Source organism: Corylus avellana, chromosome 3 (assembly GCF_965113065.1).
Source record: "Corylus avellana chromosome 3, dhCorAvel1.hap1.2, whole genome shotgun sequence".
Lineage (NCBI taxonomy): Eukaryota > Viridiplantae > Streptophyta > Magnoliopsida > Fagales > Betulaceae > Corylus > Corylus avellana.
Window position 1 is genome coordinate 7,142,072 of NC_142492.1, and position 17,122 is coordinate 7,159,193.

The 17,122-nt window shown below is 35.4% G+C and overlaps 2 protein-coding genes across 3 annotated transcripts; both read left to right on the forward strand.

Annotated features, from left to right (window-relative positions):
* Positions 1–5,421: 5,421 nt before the first annotated feature.
* LOC132175493 (heavy metal-associated isoprenylated plant protein 30) lies at positions 5,422–8,167 on the forward strand. Its single transcript, XM_059587458.2, has 3 exons — positions 5,422–5,709; positions 6,806–6,881; positions 7,621–8,167. The coding sequence occupies exons 1-3, from the start codon at positions 5,572–5,574 to the stop codon at positions 7,941–7,943; spliced, it is 537 nt and encodes a 178-aa protein (XP_059443441.1). The 5' UTR covers positions 5,422–5,571; the 3' UTR covers positions 7,944–8,167.
* A 1,820-nt stretch (positions 8,168–9,987) lies between these two features.
* On the forward strand, positions 9,988–15,659 carry LOC132175400 (uncharacterized). 2 transcript variants are annotated; one of them, XM_059587345.2, is made up of 6 exons: positions 9,988–10,128; positions 10,453–11,012; positions 12,329–14,085; positions 14,529–14,708; positions 14,872–15,049; positions 15,121–15,659. In XM_059587345.2, the coding sequence occupies exons 2-5, from the start codon at positions 10,466–10,468 to the stop codon at positions 15,046–15,048; spliced, it is 2,661 nt and encodes an 886-aa protein (XP_059443328.2). In that variant the 5' UTR covers positions 9,988–10,128; positions 10,453–10,465; the 3' UTR covers position 15,049; positions 15,121–15,659. The 2 variants fall into 2 exon arrangements, with proteins under 2 accessions (XP_059443328.2, XP_059443329.2); XM_059587346.2 differs by lacking the exon at positions 15,121–15,659 and having other exon boundaries at positions 14,814–14,920.
* Positions 15,660–17,122: the final 1,463 nt, after the last annotated feature.

Here is a 17,122-nt window from a genome sequence, read left to right on the forward strand (position 1 = left end):
AAGATCAATCGATTTTGAAGAGGCGAAAAACGGTGGAAGGCGGACGAAGACAGCGCAACATAAGCAATTGGATGGCCGGAGCATTGATTGTTTAGTAAAAGTAGAAAGTAAAAAATTAAATTTATTGCGTCGAATGTGAATATTTTTATTATTATCTTTTGCAATGATTTCAATGTTTCAATTTTTTCAATTTATCATTTGGGTAGCAATTCTCTCTTTCACGATAAAAATTTAAAAAAGTATTTCTCATAATTTATTCTTTTATCAAAAAATATATTTTTATTATTTTTAAGTCCCGAGAAATATATTAATCTAAATAGTAGATTGAAGAATATTGTAAAAATTAAAATATTCAAGAGACATTGTTTAAAAAAAAAAAAAAAAATGATAGATGAAATATTTATATACATTTTTTTAAACGATTAAGGTTAAATATTTTTAGGGAAAAGTTCCCATGCTCCTTTCAAATATCGCCAAATTGATAATGTCCTCTCAAACTTTTAATTGTGACAATATTTTTTCAAACTATAAAAAATTGTCAATATCCTCTCTAATGACGAAAATACCCTTAATAAAATTAATTAATTTTTTTTTTAAAAAAAACTAAATCTAAAATATTTTAAAAAATGAAAAGGGAGTGGAAATTGTAAAATAATAATAATAATAATAATAATAATAATAATTATTATTATTATTATTATTATTTTATAAGGATTTGTTGTCTTATTGACAAATATTTATTATTTAGGGTCATTTTTGTCTTTTTTGTATTTTGAGGTGGGACATTGTTAATTTTTTAATAGTTTGAGGATGACATTATTATAATTAAAAGTTTGAGAAAAAAATTATCAATTAAGTGATAATTTTAGAGAAATATAACTTTACTCATATTTTTATGAACATTGATAGTTGTTGATAGGCGAAAGAATACCCGATCCTAATTGGAAACTTTTTGGGCGATAATTGCTGGTGCACCCACTAATTATTTTTTTAATTATTGTTATTATATATATAATCCACTATTTAATCCCTCTTCAGCATCCACAAGAATGGCCCCACGTCGCTATCGTTTTAAGGTGGGGCGGCCGGACATACGCTTTCATTATTTTCAGTGCTTGGTATTCTTCAATCATCATTTCAGCTAAAATAGTCAAAAAAGAGAGGGAAAGATACAGTGGTGGCTCCCCTCTTTCAGCAGCAGCAGCTTCTCCTCTTCTTTTTTTACTTTTTAGTTTTAAATTTCAGATTACTAGTTTTTATATTTTTATTCCCCCAATCTCAGGGTTGATGAAGAAAATTTGTAGGCTTAACTTATTTTATAAAATTGGTTTAATAAGAGAGATATCTATTTCTTATAAACATGTCCAAAATTGAGATATTCATTCTTTATAAACATGTCCAAAATCTTGTCCACAAGACATGTGAGACTATTTTTCAACACCTTTCTCATGTGCAGGCTGATATTTGTCTTATGGTCGGCTCCCAAGATAAGGAGTATGAAGAAAATTTGTGAGTCTAACTCATCTCATAAAATTGGTTCAATAAGAAAAGGTTGTCTATTCCTTATAAACATATCCAAAATCTTGTCCATAAACAATGTAAAACTATTTCTCGACAGTTCCGCCCATGGAATTACCCTTCCCGCTTGAACATCTTTTAATTTTTCTAATGCGATCCCCTGGCCCCATACATCATTTGATGACACGTGCTCTCCACTTCCACCCCCACAAATTAGACACAAAGGATCCTTAATAATTAAAATTTTTTAATAAATTTTCTTTAGTTGAAAGCAAATTATTGCACGCCTTCTCAAAAAAAAAAAACTTTTACCACCCCCCAAGGATACGTGCTATACACAAAGGCACTGAAGCATTCACCTTAAGTGAATATATTTTTTTCTATAAGGTATACTTTTTACTGAAAGTTTCCTGATTGACATATATACCACTCCAAATTAATTGATTAGTTTGTGTATTGGGACTGATTGCCATACTGCCTATTCTTCGAGCCTCATCTCATTAAAAATATTCTTTAGGCACATTTCACCACCTAGTATATTCATCAATGAATTCATTGACATTTTTTTTTTTTTTTTTTAAGCGAATTAGGAAAAATGAGTTACATGCATGAGATCGAACAACAACAAAAGGATGGGCACCCCAACAACAAAGCCCAAACGGTAAATGCAGCAAGGATACATAGAAAAATTCAAAATGACCAAACAATAGGCAATAGTTTCATCTATGGCCTCAGAGAAACCATAAATAAGCCGGGCTTGTTCCTGAGTCGCACAAGGCAGTTCTAAAATGCGTAAGGACTTGATGAAAAGACTTACGCAATTAAGGCAACAATCATTGTTAAATGAAAGTTGTAGGGATGACATTGCATAAAACCGAGAAGGAGCCGCTGAAGGACTAGTCTCATATTGCTTGTGGACAAGATCTTGGGTATGTTTATAAGAAATGGGCAACCCTCTCTTATCGAACCGATTTTATAAGATGAGTTAGGCTCACAAATTTATTCATGAGATCGAACAACAACAAAAGGATGGGCACCCCAACAACAAAGCCCAAACGGTAAATGCAGCAAGGATACATAGAAAAATTCAAAATGACCAAACAGTAGGCAATAGTTTCATCTATGGCCTCAGAGAAACCATAAATAAGCCGGGCTTGTTCTTGAGCCGCACAAGGCAGTTCTAAAATGCGTAAAGACTTGCTGAAAAGACTTACGCAATTAAGGCAATAATCATTGTTAAATGAAAGTTGTAGGGATGGCATTGCATAAAACTGAGAAGGAGCCGCTGAAGGACTAGTCTCATATTGCTTGTGGACAAGATCTTGGGTATGTTTATAAGGAATGGGCAACCCTCTCTTATCGAACCGATTTTATAAGATGAGTTAGGCTCACAAATTTATTCATGGTATCAAAGTCTACCATAGGACGAATGAGAGCCTACACTACTTACCCAGTGACAATGACAACAAAAAAATACCGGCCTGCATGTGAGGGAGGGTGTTGAGAAATAGTCTTACATTGCCTGTGGACAAGATTTTTGGCATATTTATAAGGAATGGACAACCCTCTCTTATCGAACAAATACACACAAAAACAAATACACAAAGCAGCTACTACAGTGGATGATGAGAGGCGGGTGGAGGAGATTGGGTGGCGCAAGGTTGGCGAATGGAGGATCAGCTAGTGGCGACGGGAAGCTGGGGAGCCGCAGAGGAGGGTGGGGAGGCGCGATTGGCCGCGGGAATGATGGGGGAGAGTAGATCGGGAACAAAACAGAGCGGTGGGCAACAGGCTAGGCGATGGGCGACAGGCTGGGCGACGATGCAGCAGCGCTTGGGACTTGGGAGGTTGAGGATGGCGGATGGTGAGGTTGAACGGCGACGATAGAGAGGAACCCGGTGAATGGCGACCATGGTGAGGAGCAGCAACCGGCCAAGAAAAACCAAAAACTAAAAAACAAGGGAACAGAAAAACCAAAAACAACCATTACAAGGAAAACATGGAGGGGGGAGGGGAGAAGGGAAAAGGCAAAGCCTTTCCCCCCTCCCCTGAACGGCCGCACGAGGCGGCGGGGAAAGCCCCACTAAGGAGGCGGCTAAGGGAGAAAAACCTAGGGTTTTTTTTCTCCCTTCTCTCTCTAAAACAAGAGAGAGAGAGAGAGAGAGAGAGAGAGAGAGAGTCTTTAGCTAAAGAGTTCATTGACTCTTGCATCCATGTCCAACATCCTAACCCATGATTGCACCACAAAGGTTAACAGATTTAGGAGCCATTTACCCTCCTAAACTTTGACACTAGACCCATCCTCCACGCGCCACACGAGCTTTGCCTTTAGGAGACCCTTGACTCGCCATATGCTTCTCCATGCATAGAATGATTTATATATAATTCTATATGTCCCCAAAGAGAATTCAATAAATTCTTTTGAATCTTAATTAAGACAAAAATAAGAAATATTTTGAATCTTAAGACAAATATTATTTCACCAAATGAAAAATAGAATTCAAACAAGACGATTTAACTTGTTACAATATACATAATGACTGCACTTGGAACATATATATAGATATATATAACTTCAAAAGGCTATAATTCCTTTTATAAAAATCCCATTAATTAAAGCTCATTAAGTATAATTTCCTTTGGAAATTTAAAGATCATAGTGACATAATTATGGTCGTCGTACCTTATGTCATGCGCAGATAATTAAAACCTCTAGTATTAATTTCAGTGTGCTGCCTTTCCAACTGTCTTTTGGAACCTTTTACAAAAACAATGGAACTAGTAATACATATGTTGTTAGGAGGAGATCGATAGCATCAATTGATCATAATTTATATAAAGACATTCATTCTTTTATACGGTCTGTCTCCAAACTGTCGTTCGTGGCATTCACATCAAAAATTGTTTTCTCCATTATATTCATGATAAATTAAAGAATTAATTGCATACAGCTAGCTAGCAGAGGCGGCCTAGCTATATATATATGTGTGCTGAAACATTATCTAAATGTTAGAAAATTAAGTTGGAAGAATAATCTAAGTATCGAACCCTCCATGAAATGTAATATTTGATCAGCTAATTAACCACATATTCCTTTCAAAAGATGCAATGCATAATTGCATTAACGAATATATAGAGTTGAGATTTATCACGAGGAATATTACCTAATAATACATAAAATATTCTCCTAACCACGCTTAAGCTGAAAGAATCTCGGCCAGCATATTAAAGAATTAATTAATTTCCTCGAAACACAAAAAGAAGTTTCTGTAAATGGAGTACGGATTTTCTATAATTAATTAATATATTTCTGATGGTGTGGAGTGATTGCGGGAAGAATATATAATGCCCTGGCCTTATCGGTAAGAATTCAATGGTTCTCATCACTTTGTTCACTTTATTAGCTTATTAAAATCCCAATTAAAATACGTCATCCGAAGATTCTCTTCTCCAAAGGATTATAAAAATGTGAAACATCTAGAAATGAAATTATAAGAAGGGGCTAGTTAATAACAATGTACATATATATGGGAATATATATATATATACATATATGCTTTGTAGATAGATATATAGAGATATGAGATATTGTTGCATGTTGTGTAGTGAACTCATTTCAGTGAAGATTTTTCAGAATCTATCTTCCCTTTGCATCAAAACCCAGCTAGCTAGCTAGCTTTCCTTTTTAAGCCAATCCATATCTCATGGGAGACAACCTGATCATCATATTCTCTTTGTGCGTACGTATCAGCTAGCAAACCCATGTCAGCTAGCTTGACCCACATTTGATGCACTAAGGTGATCAGGGATCGATTTAGATACCATTCCCTGGCTAAAGGGTCTTAATTATTTGGGAGACTTTATCTCCAAGTCCACTGAATTTAACCACAAGAAATTGCTTGCATGCAATAGTAGACAACTTTGGAATATTTCAGATGAGGATAGATTAAGCATTAAGGAAGGGCACAGAGGAATATCTTCTAGCTAGGGCTTGGCTTGGCTTGGCTTGTCCTTCTTCAATTCCCTTGTGTATTTAAGTCACCTACGCGCGCCATGGTTACCGTATTAGAGAAAGCATTTGGCTCCATCATATCTGCCATTGCACACTGTTACTTTCGCTATCGGGACATCCACAACTTCGACGACAACTTCAACCACAACATGCCAAAGGGTCGTCCACTCTCCTTGCAGGTTAATCCACTTTCCTAATAACTCTTTTTGTTTTCGATCCTTTGAGGTATCTCCCTTTGGCTTCGATCAGCTTTCACCATATATGCATGTTTTTCATTTTCAACTTGCTAGCTATGATGATCAGAAAACAACGCCATCTCTCTCTCTCTCTCTCTCTCTCTCTCTCTCTCTCGATCTAAGTATTTTTAATTTCATGGCACCATATATAAAGCATGTCATATCCTTTTTTTTTTGGTCTCTCATAAAAGATGAAAACAAGTAAAGAAAGAACAAAAGTGATAGACATACTACTCTTCTTATATCTTCATCTTCTTGTTTTTGTTGTTCTTCCTCCTTTCATAGCGTTGGTAATAGTACTATATAGGCCGATTGGCAATACAAATCATGTATTATTCTTTCATTTCGTCAAAGATTATTGTTTTTGTTAAAATAACACTTAAATTTACTTCTTCCTATTACTTGTTTTCAAGATAAAAGTTGATTTAACAAAGTATCATGTATGGTTGAATTATAACATGTTTTTGCAGGACATATATGATACCAATTTAATCATGATTTCAGTGATAAAACCGGTTACCTATGTTAATTAAATGAATGTAGAAACTATTATGTAAAAGATGTTACTCAAATTCACACGTGTCAATAATGAATTCTTTAAAGTCGGTGTAAGTTTTAATGGAGATCGAACATACCCATCTTTTGAACTAACTAGCTAGAAGGACCCACTTGTTTTAATAAAGAGTGGTATATAGGATCTCCTTCCATGTCTCACTTTCAATGTTCATGTTAATCTCCTTTAATCACATTAATATGTTGTAAATAGCATTGGTTATAGAAACAAGTTGAAAAGACAATTAATGTTCCCAGCCTAGTGAACAGAAGAATCTCTGACGACAATAAGATTAATTTATACATAGCTTTTCTTAATCCCCTAGCTTTAATTAGTATAAAGGTCTCTAGAAGAACAAAAGGAACAAAGGAATAAGAAGAAAGGAAAGAAAATGTGAATACTTTTTATATATGGATGGAACTAAGCAGCATCTGTAATCCGTGTTATTCCCATTCCCAAAGTCCTAAAACCGTGTTTGCTTTCCAGACTGTGGAGCTCAGAGTAAGGATGTGTTGCACTGGCTGCGAGAGAGTTGTCAAAGATGCCATTCACAAGCTTAAAGGTACATCAATTTATATATATCTAGCTTTTTCTTTTTCTATAATCACATACTATAATTAATACTATAATTGCTGTGCTTGTGTAACACATCAATTATCCACTTCCCTAATCATGTGATATTAATAGTGATCTTTAGCGATTAATCCAAGAGGCGAAGTCATACACTTTTCTTGTTCAATTCACTCTTGTCAAAATTACTATGTTAAACAAGAAATGCCAAATGAATTAGACAAGGAACTTAATTCTTGTTTGATATAGTACTTAATTTGTCCACCGTGATATATATAATCGTTAATTTCATGGAAATCCCATTCTAGGATACAAAGTTTAACACACCAAACACAAATTTAATTAAAGTTACACGGCTTAATTAATTAAAAACCAAAGTAAAAAGTAATGAAAAGGAAATGTTAGGTGTTCTTCTAGTATTTTTCTAGTGTTCTCCCAACTGTGATGTGACTTTTAAAATTACTAATAGATTAAAAGTCAATAATGATAATTTCAAATTAAACAGTGATTTTAAAAGTCACATCACAATTGGGAGAACACCAAGAGAACACTAGAAGAACACTTAACATTTTTCTAAATGAAATATGTAAACTTGAAAAATTAGGAGATCGATCGAAGAAGAGAAAAATGAAAGAGTACTATCAGCTAGAAAAGAAGGAATATATATATACACTTGTAATATATTTGGTGATGGTATATATATATATATATATATATATATATATATGCAGGGGTTGATTCGGTGGAGGTGGACCTAGAGTTAGAAAAGGTAACTGCGGTCGGGTACGTTGATCGAAACAAGGTGCTCAAGGCAGTGAGGAGGGCTGGAAAGAGGGCTGAATTCTGGCCATACCCGGAACCACCGTTGTACTACACATCCTCCGATCGCTATTTCAGAGACACTACTCATGAGTTCAAAGAGAGTTACAACTATTATAAGCATGGCTACAATCTCGGCGACAGGCATGGGACCATTCCGATTAGTCATCGGGGAGACGACAAGGTCAGCAACATGTTCAACGATGACAACGTCAATGCCTGCTGTCTCATGTAATTCAGTAATTGTAATATATAATATCTCTGACGACGTGCAGCAGCTAGCAGTACCATCATCATCATCATCATCGATCACGCATGTGTAATATCTAGAGGCATAATTTGTATGGTCGATCTGGATGGAAAATCATGATCCGGCCGTCAATCTCTTTATGTAAAGCTTTGTTTGTTTGTTTCTTATAGCTAGGAGTGGGGAATATATTCAATGGAACAGTTATCCAAGAACTCTTTGCATGCAATTGGTCTTTTTTTTGGGAGTTGTTGTTCTTATGCAATCAATATATTGTGTAGTTTCTATGACTAGCAATAGTGACAGCATAAAGCATGTGCTTATATGGCCCTTTCCAAAAGGGATATATTGCTTTCTCTCTTCGATTATTGTCCTAGAATAATCTAGATAGTGGTGATCATAAATAGTAAATACCATGGTTTTCATTGGTTCTCTTGCCTTGCAGTGAAATATGATATATTCTTTCCATTTTAAGGGAAATGAGGAGAATTTATGCTATGGTATATATATATATATATATATATATATAAGTGGCTGCTTTAAACCCTCATGCATTTTTACTTTTTGCCTCGTGCCTCAATTTATATTAAGCCTCCCCTAATGGCGTTAACACGTCATTTAAAATTTTTGAATGATGTTACAATTTATTCATCATGCTTATGATAACGTATACACCATTAAATGTGTTAAATCTAATCCAAATTCTCAAATAAATCCTCTCCATGAGATTTTCATGTCATGTATGTAAATGAGGAATTTATTAATTCTAATGAAAACACCCGATGCATATGATCAATGTGTTAAGGGTATAATAATAGAGGTATTTTAGATTTAAAATACTTTAGGATAATATGTTATCTATATAGATATCATTAGATTATTTAAATATTAGAGATAAGTAGTATAATTTAAATATTAGAGATAAATATTATTAGTAGTTTATTCTAATTAGTCTTTTATTTTACTATGCATTGTAATTGTCTATTTAAATACATCAAGCTCATTAATGAAAGGAATGAGAAAATTAATTCTAAACCTTGAGTTTGAAAATGATTTTTTAGGTTTCCTCAAAATCTAAAACATCTAAATTCTTTGTAAATCTAAGGTCTAGATTCATTCAAAACCTATAATCTATCCCGTTACATATTCACGCAACACAATGTGTCATCCACACTCGTATACTTCAAAGGGATGTGGTATTGGCCGGGTAAAATGAGCCCCTGAATGTGGATGGGGGGAGGTTGGTAGGAAAGATTCTAGGAGCTCGGAAACTTAATTGAGAAGGCAAGAAGGCAGCATGGTCTGTATTCTACACCGTTGGATTCTCGAAGGACTTGGGTCATGCCGTCATGGTCAATTAATCTTTTTCTGTGGACCCCATTATACATACAAATAATGAATATCCCAACTTTTGTTTTGTTTAAATTTTAAAACAATAAAAACTTTTGACTTATATTTATTTGTTGCATCGTCCTCAGAAATGCAGCATTTTACACTTCTCCCACCCAATTTTTTATATTTTTACATGCTGGTTCACTCTTCTCTCTCTCTTTTCATTATAAAGTGTGTTTGGACCTGCAATTTTGTAGATTAAATGTTCATTTTTAAAGAAAATTTTGGAAGAGCTCCATTTGTAAGTGCATTTGCAAAAAATTTGCAATTTGAAAACGTGAAAAAAATCTACATTTTCGAACCGGAAGGAAAGAAGTGAATTTTTGAAAACACACGAATTTAAATGGAGAAATTACAAATTTAAAGACCAAATCACGTTTTTAACAAACATTTGAATTAGTTTTTTAAAAGAGGTAAATGTTGTTTTAAGATTAGAGCCATCATATATCCATAAGAGTTGATTGTAATAGTTCTTAAGAAGTAACTCAATCGGCTAAGAATCATGCCTTATAAAACAGATATCACTAGTTTAAAGTTTCCTCACTTCTTCTTATACAGCATGTAAAAAAGAAAAAGAAGAAAGAAAAAAGAGAGATAAGAAAAACCCTTGATAGAAAGATACAAACGGGTCTAAGGGTACCAGTGCAAAAGAGTTCTCTAAGACAAACGCAGAGCAAAAAACTGAGCGTCTTTGTTCGTCGTACACATTCCAACAAGCAGCTTCAACACCCTCAGAGCCAATCAGCATCAAAGATCGAGGAAGAGCCGGTTAACTTGCTTGGTAAGTTGAGAATTTTTTTTCTTCTCATTTCATTCTTTAAACCCTTTGATAAGTGATTTGTACTGTAATTCAAGGCTTTTGCGCCATTATCGATGATGATGATGATGCTGCTTTATTGCTATTTGATTGATATAATATCTTGACCTCTCTGTGCTCATATAGTGTACAATGAATCCTACTTCTTTGGATACACAACACAAGAAGAAAACATAAGAAAAGAAAGGCCATGGTTCTTAATCACTTGTTTGTTCAAAAAAAAAAAAAAAAAAAAAGAAAAGAAAAGAAAAGATTTTGTTTTGATCAGTTGGGTCGCTGTGTTTTCAGATTTTGAAGAAAAATGGAGGGTCACGGAGATAGAGGGTCTTCGACATTGCAGTCCCGTTTGTCACCTTTAGCTCCGCCCTTCAATCCCCAACCCACTTCGAATTTGTTGGCCAATTCATGCCAGCAACCTCTTACTGCTTCACTAGACCATTCCCAGAGTTCTGACCCTTCTTTTTCCTCGCTCGATTCCTTTTCTGATCTCAAGTTGGATGCTTTTCAAAATTATGGCCATCAGTCCGATATGGAAGTCACGGATTTGCCATATGATAATCCCTCTGGCTTTGATTTTGATACGCAACTACGTAATTATTCGCAGTACCCATCATTAGCATTGGAAGGAAATAGCATGTTTGCTCTCCCTTATGAGTCAGACTTTGATGCCATGCCATTAACCAAGTCCTCAATGCCTAATCTCACCCACAACCTGTCGGGTTTTGGCTATGTTGGCCAAGGGGCTGATGGTGGTGATGGGCCATCCAATGTGGAACAGGACAAGAGGAGGGATCATCAATTCTCCGGGAAGGAAGGTTCAAGACCATATGAGAGCTTTCTAAAACAAGGTATCTTTCTCTTGGAGAATTCCATAGTAACTTTGACTATGGTTGAACCTTCTGATCCTCAAGCTTATAGTTGAAGTCGATCATATTGTATATTGATTATGTTGCGATTCATTGTCTATGATTGCTGTATTCTGTCTTATTGTACAGGCCACTATAGCTTAGTGGTGTCTTGAAAAGTAAAGGTCTGTAGTTTCATTGATTTAAAAGGAAAATATTTCTCTTTTACTTGGTATGTTACTGATGCAAATAATGATTTCAACTTTTTATGCTATTTAGCTGAGTGCAACAACATTTTCTTTATGAGATGAATGAATGCCTTTCTTGTAAAGTTTTTTGTAGTACTTACCTGCGCCAGTTGTGTAGCTTTAATCTTAGAACGATGTGTTTCTCATTATATCCCTTCATTTGGAACTTAAAGGCATCTCTTGGCGGTGAATCTAACTAACACGGTTTACTTGATTGCTATAGTTTTTTTTTTTTTTCCTGTAAAGTGATTAAGTTATTAGTGTGCATAAATTATATGAGAACACTTCTTCTAGTTTTAATTCTATTCCACTCGCATTTGAAGCAAGGACTACAACCAATTCAATTGTCTTATGATGTAGGAGAAAATTGGGAGGACTCCTTGGGGGGTCCTCTTTGCTCTGTGAACATGTAACCACAAAGTATTAGGAGAGACTCTAATTACCATGGAAAAAAATATTTGTGGTGTTTGATTTATGTGCTAGGAGATGGGATAGAACAAATACAGGCCATTGACACCTAGAACTAGGTCTTGGGATTTGAAGGGAGATTTGAGTTTTTCATTATCTTAAATATGTCTATATCTATAATTAGGCCTTCATTTTGACTTGCATCTAAATTACTAATTAAGCAACACAATACATTGGGGAGACCTGGAGACGCCCAGTAATTTCCTAACAACTGCCTATAGATAATTTTTTTTCTTAGAATTGGAATGACAAAAGAAAATTATGAAGTATGCACAGACACTTGTCTATCAAGAATCTTGATGACTTGCCTTTAATGGTCCAAAATTATTCTAGTAGAAGAAGAAAAAAAAAGAACAGAAAATTTCAACCTAACTTTTGTCCCTGGACATCAGTGCATCGTGAACTTTCTTCTTCTTGACAGCCTTCTGAGGCAATCCTTCAATAGAATTGGAGAAATTGATGATATGAAGCTACGCAAAGATTACTAGGAAACGGTAACAATATTTTGTGACTGTGACAGCCACACAAAGCCTTGCATTTATAAGATTTTTTTTTATATTTTATTTATATTTTTTTTTATTTTTTATTTTTTTATTTTTGCAGGAAAGCATCCTGCTGAAGGGTTGAAGCCTAGTGGTGAATTTTCTAATTATATGCATGAAAAATTAAATGGTACGATCATAGGAGGAGATAGTCAAATCAAATCTAGGGGCACTGAGGGAGTAAATTCTGAATCTTTTCCAGATTCTCAGGTCACCTCTTTGAAGTTTTCAACATCATCAGATATTTGCTCTGCTGCAACAATTCAAAACATTCCTCATGGTCAGTGGTCATATGCAATGCCAGTAGTGACTTGGAGCAGTTGTAATCTGGATGTTGATTCATACGAGAGATCCTTCTCACAAATTGATTCTTTGTCAGCTGAACCTACTGTTTCTCCATCAAAAAATAATTCATTGCCAGCTCTATCATATGGATCACAAGGCACTTGCACAACTGTTTCACCCCTTAATCCTGTTTTGGCAGTGAATTCTGATTTTCTAGGCACCAATGCACTTGACAAAAATGAGAATTCTTCTGTTTGTAATCCTGAAGAATTCTATGGGCTAAATGGTTGTAAGCCATGTAGCCTAAAAAAGCCGCATGTCCTCCTTAATGGCAAAGGCAAAGCGGTCTGCCTAGATCAAAGCTTGATAGGAAAAGGTAATGAAAGAAAAAGTGACAAGTCTATCTCTGATGATGGTATAGATCCCTTGCTCGTGGTCAAATCTGAGCTGCAACCTCATGCGATAAAAACTGGTGCTTCTGTTGAAAGTTCTTCTAAAATTCTGGATGAGAATGACTCTGATGTGGATTCACCCTGTTGGAAAGGTACCCAGGCTTGTCGATCACCATTTGGAGTTGCTGAACCTGTATGTTCAATAAATCTTGAAAAGGAGTCTGAAACAAGAAACAGTTTGAATCCTCTGGCACCTCATTTTTTTCCTAGTAATGCTAAAGGAAGCATAGATTACCATGAAAATGAATGTCGTAGAAGTGATTTCTCATCTTTCAAGACAGGTGAATCTTCAGCTGTTTATTTATCATCAAGAATGCTTAAAAATATGGATTCCACCAAAGTGGGATCTCATCCTTCTGAATTGAGTAATGGAATTGGTGCGCAATGCTCTAATGGTATCTCTGAAGCGAAAAAGGAATATGCTTTAGTCAACTTGAGAAGTAGCTCTTTGATCAAGTCTTCTCACGTGGTTCAGCCATCTCTTGTGGAAGATTACTTTACTTCTAATGGGAAGCGTGTTATTGGGGCAAATGCTGAAGGCTCTTTGAAGGGAATCGAGAATGTTGTGTGTAGTGGTTTAACTAGCGTGCCTGTCCTTGCAAAGGAACATGCCCTCAGTCCAACTTCTGGAGTTGCTCGTTTTACTGATCTTAGTGAAATGCATCAGGATGCATGGACAAATGCTGAAGGCTCTTTGAAGGGAATCAAGGATGTTGTGCATACTGGTCAAACAAGGGTGCCAGTCCTTGCAAAGGAACAAGTCAGTCCATCATCTTCTGGAGTTGGTCTTCTTTCTGATCTAACTGAAACACATCAGGATGTATCTAAGTCTTTGTCTACTCCTCCTAAAATAGATGTTCCGAAAGTGATTAATGCAATGCATGATCTGACAGAGTTGATTGTACAAAACTGTTCAAATGGTTTACACTCATTGAATGCTTACGAGCATGACATAATTCAGCGTATAATCCATAAGCTTTATGTGTTTTCCTCAAATAGGGTTGGACAAAGGATTTCAATGCCTGAGTCAACTCCAACAGGCACTCCATACTGTCCTTTTAAGCCAACAGAACACTCCAAGGTATGGCAGGGGTGTGTGTGTGTGTGTTGTTTGATTGATTGTTGCGGATCTTTTATGTAGAATGTGAGTCAATTTGACAAGAATTAAACCCTACTCTCCTTTGAGATTACAAAGTACACTTTCTATTTAGATTTCTCTGGCATGTTAATAGATTTTATTTAATGTGCCTTTTACACAATCTACAAGGAGATTTAATTTGTTTTACACTTTGAGGGCAATAACCTTCATTTTTCTCATGTTTGGGGGAACTGTTTTGTCTAATAGTTGCTGATGTTGATTAGTGGATAGATTTCTGAATCTAAAATGGTTAAAAGTAATGATTATGATCTTTATAATCATCACTTTTATTATTAATCGGGGTACAGGGGGATGGGAGAATTATTCATACACAGAAAAATGCATATATTGTTGGATTAGGAGAACCTGAGTAATGTACTTTTCAGTGCTCTGACGTGGAACTTAGACTAGCATGGACAAAGACAATGGCTGTTCCACTTGAGCCTGACTATCAGAATTACCATGAGGCACAAAAGAGTTTTTATACTGTGTTCACTGAGAAAGGGCTGGATTCTTTTTCTTCATGCAGTGATGTATGGGCCGAGAAGGGCAATGACATTATCCAGGTATCATTAGTTTTCCGGATGCTGACAGTTATTATATTAGTACTTGATGTCTTCTTTACCTTTCTTTTTATTTTTTTTCTCATTTCTTTTTCTTGTGGGGCGAAGGGAAGACTTGATGTTTAGAACTTGCGGTGAAACCAAACCCTTGCATTCTTTATCTCAGATGCAGGTTATTGCAGATGCTCTGACAGAAAAACATCAGTTTCAGGAAGAGATGCATCCAGAAGCTTTACTGTATAGGAACTTATGGCTTAAGGCATTGCATGCCCTGAAATATAAAAGTTATGCCTTGAGCATGAAGCATGATGGGATGGATGGATGCAAATCAATCAAAAAATAAGGTGGATTACTTTCCCTTGATCCTGAACTTTTTTCCCAGTTTTATAATGTGACCCTTTTCCTGCTCTCTCAGGTGTTAGGAAAGCTTTCCCAGAAATACAAAAAGGTAGAGAGAGAATGATGGAGTTCCATAATGTTTCACCTCAGCCAAGCATGGGTTATAACTGCTAGAAGCCAAAGCTACATATTCTGCACCCATATATAAGACTGGTGTTAGGGTTTTGTTTACAGATGGCATAGCTTACATTAGGGAGTGGGTGTTTATTTAAGATGTATGGAGTGTCATAAGTCATGCATGGATGGCGGAGACACCGTAGGCGGTATGTTAGAAACACAGGGCTGAAGCCTCATATTGAAAAGTTTGTTTCTTCAGGATCTTAAAGATGGAGGTGACAACCCCCTGGCTGGAGATCGATCTTTTCAATGACAAAATTGGAGGCTGTTGTAATTATGAAATGCAACACCATTGTATTTTTTGTTCAATGGTGAAAAGAGTTTGACCCTCAGTTAATATGTTATGATTATGTAACTGGTTAACTGTAATGTGTGAAGAATAATTTGTCTTGGGTTTGAATGCCACAATAAAATTGGGTGCATCAAGTGGTTCTGCTAGTGCGGCAAAAGTGACGACTCAAATTGTAATTTGCACTATAAAATGAGTCCTAGGCAGCATTATGCCATGTGAATATTCTTGCAAGAGGCACATTTCTCTGATGCTATGCGTGCATTTAGGTGCGGCAATTCGTATCCTCGTGTCATGTTCGGGTCGCGTTGAAACATGTGTATCAGATTATATAAATCAATTTAATTAAATGGGTTAAATCTTTCAACTATAAGTTAATAATTTCTCTGTTTTTTTTTTTTTTTGGTGGGTTGTTTTAGAAAGTAAAGGCCCTAAATTTTGCTTGTTGGATTTAAATTATGTAAAGGTATGAGTATAAAATTATATAAATTAATTATAATGTAATTTATTTAATTAAACGTAGTAGATCTTTCAACTTTAACATACTAATTTCATATTAAAAATTACCGGCCCGAATGGCTTGTATGCGACTTGGTCACATGAGCAGGCGGCTTTCTGCCCATTACTTTAGGCCTGAGGGCTTAGCTGAATTGAATATTTGGGCCGAGCTTGGATTGAGTAGTACTGAAATAGGAACCCTTATGCCATTTTTTTTTTTTTTTTTTTTTTTGGGTCCATTCAAAGTCCGTTGGACCTAGGAGTCCATGACTACGTAGCAGGAGCAGGTAGTCTTCTTCTCTTAAAATTCTTTCTTTCGTTGCAGGGCGTAATGGCAATGAGAAATTAAGTTTGTCAGCTGAGCCACGTACAACATGACAATCACCGTTTTCTTTTCACTTTTATTAGCCAATTCATTACATTTAAACCAAAAACAGTTTAATTAATTACCTAATAGGAAATGTGTTGTTAAAGACATCAAATAAAACAGAAAAATGGATGGATGTTTTTAATTCTCTTTGAATCAGTCTTTCCCCTGGTCTGGTCTTGGTCTGGATGCTTAACAAATTAAAGTGGGTTAAATGTAAGTGGAGCCTACTACCGTACGTGCTAGACTTGCTAATCTCTTGTTTGTCAGGTTAACTACTACTAATGAAATATATCCTCACGTGTACGTACTTTTTAAAATGATGTGTGTGTGTGGAATGATTGAAGGTATGTGCTAGTAATTAAGGTTAGCTATATATTACAATATCTTTGCTCCCTAGCTAGTAGAATACCTCTGCTCAAGTTTTTATTTTTGTCTGAGTTTGAGGATTATAAATGACTAATACTATTTAATAGACTGTTATATGACCCTCATATAACTTAATAACGGTACCATATTGTTGTTATCGTGCATAACAATGATGAATAATATAAAATCGAAAAGAGATAAATTAAGAGAGAGTCGAGACACAAATTTACATACATGGTTTGATAATGTGCCTACACGTTCACAGAAAGTGCGGCTGTATTTTACTATTAATGATACAGGGTTATAACATAACATATATATATATATATAAGAAAACCCTAATTGTACAGATGTATGTATTCGCTTCATTCACTCCGC